General features: G+C 35.5%; 1 protein-coding gene and 1 long non-coding RNA gene across 2 annotated transcripts; both read right to left on the reverse strand.

The window, feature by feature from the left end:
• Positions 1–393: 393 nt before the first annotated feature.
• Positions 394–2180, reverse strand: LOC113298201. Its single transcript, XR_003334073.1, has 2 exons — positions 2018–2180; positions 394–1665 (listed from the first exon to the last, which is right to left on the reverse strand). It is a non-coding gene; the product is annotated as an uncharacterized LOC113298201 (long non-coding RNA).
• Positions 2181–4222: 2042 nt separating this feature from the next.
• Positions 4223–4757, reverse strand: LOC113295095. Its single transcript, XM_026543449.1, has 2 exons — positions 4569–4757; positions 4223–4477 (listed from the first exon to the last, which is right to left on the reverse strand). The coding sequence occupies exons 1-2, from the start codon at positions 4755–4757 to the stop codon at positions 4223–4225; spliced, it is 444 nt and encodes a 147-aa protein (XP_026399234.1).
• Positions 4758–7130: the final 2373 nt, after the last annotated feature.

Below are 7130 nucleotides of genomic sequence, written 5' to 3' on the forward strand. Positions count from 1 at the left end.
CAATTCCTTAAAAACCAGCAAATCGTTTTTCCCCATCTACAGCAGGATTTGGTTATCCTTGGCTAAAGTTTCGGATATAAATAAGATGGTGGGTTTATATGTTGTAATTAGTCCTTTCAAGTGTTGTGTAGCTGGCGGCTGATTAATGCCTTGGCAATTCCATGCCAGGATAGACATGGCAAGGAATTGGAATCTGTCGGGAAAGGTAGGTGTGTTTAGATATATTTGTTGGTTTTGGGTGGAAAGGAGTTTTGGGTTTTGAAAATGGCTAGAAAAGGGAGGATAGTCCATTGTCTGGTGGTGAGAACGTATAAACGTGAAACCGTTAGTGGGCGTAGGTGCAACTAAGTAGAAAGTGGTATGACTGCCTAGAACTGAGTCGTGGAAGATCTATGGAGTAACTGCAAGGTCAATGCTGCTTGACAACGGATATTGAAGTCCACAAACAGTTTTCAACTATTACACACTATTACACAACTATTACAATACAGATAGCAACATGAACCAAACTGAAACAGAAAAAATAATAAAGATCTAGCTTCTTGATTAGGCCCCATGGAAGGAATGTGGACTTCGACAATTGATGTGAACTTGAGCAATGCTTAAGCTAAGATCAAACTAAACAATATAGAGAAAACTGTAAAAAAGAAAATAAAAAATGAGACTGATTTGTTAAGAACAAAGTAGTTTGAGAGGACTTACTTGGGGGTTAATCAGATCAGAGGAGCATGGTTTTTGGACCGAGGGTTATCATTTCAACGCATTCGGGGCGTAAAACAGAGGCGCTAAGGAGGTTACGGATAAACCATTTTTTTATTTTTTATTTTTTTTTAAACAAGAAACTTACCGTGGACAAGGGGTTGGAAAACAAAGAACTGAAAAACAGTCACCCAAAAAGGATATGTCCAAAGGTGACAAAGATCCTAGAAAATGAACACTAAACTCAATAAGCCTTTAAAGAAAAACTAGAGAAACAAGAAGAGGTTTGTAAACTTCCTACATATAGTTAACAAAATCTACGACAATCTAAAGATTAGAAATGTTAAACCTACATAATCACATGTAATCCAAAACATTAAATCTATTAAACCGTGCATGACCAGAAGAGCAGATCAGGGAACTGAGACGAGGCTAATGTAGAGAGCAAGGGTAGAACCAGGTGACAAAGCAAGACACCGACAGGGATTGTATAAATATCCGTAACAAGTTTTCTACAGAAAATTTCATCACATAACTAAAGAAACACTACCATACCTTCACAAGAAATTAGACAACTCTTCCTAAATAATCCAATCGAATCTAGAAACTCATAGCAACCATTTTAGATACTACTACAATTCCAACAGCAATTACATACTTCTAGAATAACCCAATTCAAAACTAAAAAATCATACCATTATGCAAAATTCAAAGGAAATTAGACAACTCTCCTTATGATAATCCATTCAATTTTGGAACTCATAGCACCCATTTTTGATAGCTACCACAATCTCAACAGAAATTACACATTTTTAGATTAACCCAATTAAACTTAAAAAATCACATCATCATGCAAAATTCTATCTGCATGTCATCTACAAACCCAAAATGGAGCACCAGCAAGCAACTGATCAAACAGTTCAAGAGAACCCCCAGCTCTAGAGAAGGAAGCAAACAGAACTCCACCTAAAACAAATGGAAACACTTGAAAAGATTTTAAGACCTTAAAACAACAAAAACAATCCAAGATCAAAGGAATTACAGAGGAAGAGAAATCCAGAAAGGAAGAGAATCCATGTTTCAAATTAAAAGTTAACCCTTTTGAAAACCCCTAAATTGCCAAACCCTAGATTAAATCCCATGGAAGAGCTACTTGAAAATTATAGAAGGAACAACTAATCAAACAACACCGGAACAAGATTAAGTATTAAACTTCAAAAGGATCAGGCCTAAGTACTAAAATATCGAAGAAATTGCTATTGCGAACTAGATATGAACATTCTAAACAAGGAAAAGAGAAAGAAAAAAGGAAGAAAACCTCGCCTCTGTCGACTGCCTCTCGTGCCTTAATCAAACCCCCGTTACATCCTATGCTCGTGATCTACTTTCACCCCCAAGCAGTCCTAAGGTTTTCTAGCCAAAGTGAGAAAAGATCGTCATTAAACCACAAAGGAGGAAGAGAGAGAGTTTTTTTTTTAAGATTCTACTAATAATAAGAGAAAATAATAACAAAAAAGAAGCAGGAAGAGTTACTTATATTACTTGGCATGTTTTGAGATTTGCTGGATTTTGTTATCGGAAGCAAGAATATTTTTCAGGATTTAATTATCTTATTTTTAGAAAAATAATATTGTATTCGTTTAAATTCAATATTTATTACTAAAAAGAAAAATGGTGGGATCAGAATCAACCAGAAGCCAGAATCAACATGGAGCTCAGGTGAATGAAAACCTTCGAAAAAACTCTGTTATTATATAGAGAAATTACTTTATTCAAACAAAATCTTAAGAACTGTTAAACTCGATTTTCAAGTATTTTTAGAGTTACTTATATTACTTTATTCAAAAAAAATATTAAGAACTACTCCTCCGTTCTTTTATTATAGGCTGGTTTCCTAAAATATATGTTACAAAAAAATAGGCTGGTTTCCTAATTGGGAGGGTACTAGGTCTCACTTTTACGGTTTTGACCTTCATAAAATCGTTTTTTCTCCTCTACCATTATCACCAAAACACCTTCACCGCAGTTACAGGCTTCATCTTCTCCCACACAAATCACCACCACTACACCACCAGCAACACCGTCGCCACCATTACAGCAAAGAAATGTCAAAAACCCATTTCCAATCAAAAAGATCACAACTTTCATGAGGCCCTTCAATTTCTTCAATAATGGGTTGTTGGATTTTTGATGGTTTAACATCAGAATCATCAACATGGGTTTCTTGTGATTCTATTCTAGTAACGGTTGTGGTTGTAGTTCATGAATTCTTATTATCACCTTCTTCTTCAGTATTTTTGATTGAAGTTGAGATTTCTTGGTGAAGTTCTTGACGATGATGATGGGTAGTAATAGGTTTAGTAGTAGCAGAAGAAGGTTTAGTTGAGAAACCACAGGAAGATTAGTAGGAGAAGTTTTTTTTACCTTCAAGGGAAAAAGGTAATTTCATTTCATCCCCATTCATTTCTCATTATCTGCTGCATGCTCACTGTTTGTTTTTATTCCTCAAAGAATCCAACTCTTTTATCTGCTGCCATAGTGCTAGAATGTGTATATCTTAGTAGCGAATTGATGGGTGTTTTTATTTGAATGGAGGTTCACGCGATGATCATCGTATTAATGTCGAGAAATCAAAGACAATTCCAGGCAGACATGTAGTTACTCTCACATTTAAGTTGTTTGCTAGGTAATCTTTATCTACAAGCTTCTTAGCATTTGCAAGAATCCTTCGATGAATGTTTGGTTACAACTGAATGGATTTTGGAATTTCTTTTCATTGTAGATGAATGTTTGTCAACCTATGCTGCGCTGGGGTTATAAAGATTCTGTGTTCGGTTGCAAAATGCTATTGCCATGGTTAGCATTCTGAAGATTAAAGGAAGCTTAATTTTTCGTTTTCAACATACAATTGGAAGTACTACTCTGAAAAAAACATTCTGTAGTAATGTTGCTTAGTTCACCTTGAATTATTGTATGACGTACTTCGATTGCTTTTAGAAAATCAACTACTGTCCTTATAAGCTCAACCTCCAAATTTTCTCGTCATGAATGCTTTTTTAGTCCTATTTTTGTTCCGTGTCTTTGAGCTGAGATAGCATCTATCTATGCTGAAGAAGCTACAAACTCATCTGACTGAAAATACACACATAAAAAACTCACTGGTTGCACATAGTCTTGGATTGTTGGACATAAGTTTAGCAGGGAAGATTATTCTTCCGCAAATGAGTTTTTGTTAAAGAATGAATAATCATGAATACAATCTCTAGACTTCAACGGAGTACTAGAAGTTTTTGTTAAAGAATGAATCAATTTGGTGTTTTCCTTTTTGCTATCCTGCAACCTGAACAAATATCAAAGTGGCCTGATTGAAGTTCTGGATCTGACATGTTTACTTGGAAAGCTTTTCCACAGATTCCATAGCTTTTTCGACAGCATACATCATCCTCTTCGCCTGTACGTATGTGCAGACACAATTATTCAAATATTTTCAATACGGGAGCTAATGCGTAACCTATAGCGCCATTCAAGTGATGTGTTCTGTGTATAGTTGACTGAAAATTACCTTACAACCCAAAGAACAAAATCTGAATGAATCAAGCAAGGTCCTGGCACAAATTTCACATGTATTTGTAACTCCTTTACCATGTCTTAATTGAGGGCGTTCGTTGAGAAAAACGATTTCAGCATTGTTGATTACATAATGTTGAACACCAGAAATGTCTATGTGCTTCTGAACTTCATCAACCCTTCTAACGTTGTGGTAGTTAGACCTCCTTATCTGCAATTGGTGGAACAAAAATGTTAATAAGAGTTCAATCTTCGAAGTGGGTTTTCAAAAATCAAAAAAAAAAAAAACTGAGAGAACTTACTTGAACAATGCGATGTTCTCTATGATGAATCAGACAGTAAGAACAAATGGATTTACCCATACAATCCAAGCAGAAATATTTGCATTCACTTTTAGACATTTCTTCCCCATGGTCTCTACAAGGAATGAAATAGTTTGCTTCCAGCAATGGCCTTAACCATTGAGCACCAAAGCCATTGTTTTCTTCCATTGGGATAAGCGGAACGACCTAATCAGAACACACAAAGAGACAAACAAAAATCAATATTAGAACTCCATTGAAACCCAAGAACGAAACCGAAAACTAGAACTAGAACTGATAAATGCACTATATATTCAGGCGCAACTCTGAATTCCTACTTATATTATATATCTGATTAAAATACTTGCTTTCCCTAAAGAAGAAAGTATATGAAACAAATTTCCAACAAAGTAAGTTCAGTTCAGTTATAAATCCAAAAGTGGTTTTACGAATATTTTATACCAAGGTTTAGGTGGTCAGTACAGCGACATAACAGTCCTTGCACTGGCATAATCATCGTAACACGACAGGTCTGACCAAATGAATCACTATAATAATTCAAAAGAAGTACTAACAACATCTTTTCCATGTGTCTCACTTTTATACCTGTGAATTGTTTCATTAACAAGAAATGGAGTAACAAAAGGAAATGGTGACAGAAGATGACTGCTACCATTATAGCAGACACTAATGAATGCTAATTTAATGAAATGTCAACAGTGGCATTCTGTTTCCGATGGTTCCTGCGAGTAAATTGCAGTGACCAACTAGAAACAGTGTGAAACTATATAAGTTTTTAACTAGCATCCAACCTGATTCGAATAAAAAATCCCACAATAATTGTACGATCTTAGTCTAGATAGGCCTAGGAAGCCGAAATTCATGCAATTCATCAGCTAAAGTCATCCATTTCTCATGATGACTTCAATTGTACAGATAGGAAGCCATATCTAAGAAAACTCGTCCTCGAGTTGTCCAAACAAACCAGAAGTTCATTGTCACCATGAAACGTAAAAATCTCTTGAACATTAAATGTGTTGGAGATATTCCAATCATTTGGTAGATCAATAACATAAGCATTATCATTGATCTTCTTTAAAACCTTGAAAGGACCATATTTCTTCATCTTGGTTTTGTTATAAGTACCCACTGGAAATCTCTCTTTTCTTAGATGTATCATCACGAGCTCCCCTTCCTTGAAGGTTTTAAACCTCTTGTGTTTATCAGCATCCTCTTTATATTTAGAATTGGACTTCTCCAGTTTAGATTTTACTTTATTATGTAATTCAGTTGCTTTGTCTACAAAAGAGTCGGCTGCAGTGTTTGTACTCTATGTGGTGGGTAAGGCTACCAAATCAAGAGTATGATTAGGTACTTTAGAATACACAATCTCAAATGGAGTTTTCCCAGTAGAACGATTCACAGAAGTGTTGAAAGCGAGTTCCATATGTGGCAATAACACATCCCACTGCTTACTATTATCCAGGCACTTAGCTCTAATCAAATTCCCAAGTGATCTATTAACAACCTCAGTTTGTCCATCAGTTTGCGGATGTGAAGTTCTGCTGAATTGTAAAACTGTGCCTAAGCGCATCCATAAACTTTTACAGAAATAACTCAAAAATTTTGTATCTCTGTCATAAGTGATAGACTTTGGAACCCCATGCAATCTTACTACTTCTTTAAAGAACAAAGAAGCAACATTAGAAGCGTCAGTTGATTTCTTACAAGCTACGAAGTGAGCCATTTTAGAGTAACGATCAACTACGACCATAACAGAATCATTACCTCTAGCAGTACGAGGTAAACCAAGTATAAAATCCATACTTATATCAACCCAAGGTGCATCAGGAACTGGTAAAGGAGTATACAACCCGGTATTTTGAATTGTACCCTTTTCTCTCTGACAGACCATGCATTTTTGTACGAACTTTTGTACATCACGTTTCAAAGATGGCCAGAAATATCTTTCTTCAATCAGGGCAATGGTTTTATCTCTTCCAAAATGACCACCAAGACCACTGCCATGTAATTCTCGCATAAGATGTAAACGTAAAGACCCTTGAGGAATACATAATCGATTCCCTTTAAAAAGAAAACCTTCTTGTATAAGAAAATCATCAACCCCATGAGTTTGAGAACTGCATTGATCTCATAGTTTGCCAAAATCTTCATCTTCTGGATAAATGTCTTTGATATAGTCAAATGCATAACTCTCATTACGAATTGTTGTTAATAGATGACTTCTTCTACTTAAGGAATCAACAACTTGATTCAATTTGCCACTTTTATGTCTCACGGAGAAAGTGTATTTGTTGAGTGTGGAAAGCCATCGATCATGCATTATGTTAACTTTAGCAGAAGTATTCAAAAACTTCAAAGCATGGTTGTCAGTGTTGACAACAAATTCCCTATGTATAAGATAAGTATGCCACTGATTAAGAGATTGAACAAGAGCCAATAACTCTAATTCATATGTAGACCATTTCTTTTGTGCATCTGAATTCTTCTCACTGTAATATGCAATTGGATGACCCTCCTGTGATAATACTGCACCAATAC

This window comes from Papaver somniferum, chromosome 7, assembly GCF_003573695.1.
Source record: "Papaver somniferum cultivar HN1 chromosome 7, ASM357369v1, whole genome shotgun sequence".
In the NCBI taxonomy this organism is placed as follows: Eukaryota; Viridiplantae; Streptophyta; class Magnoliopsida; order Ranunculales; family Papaveraceae; genus Papaver; species Papaver somniferum.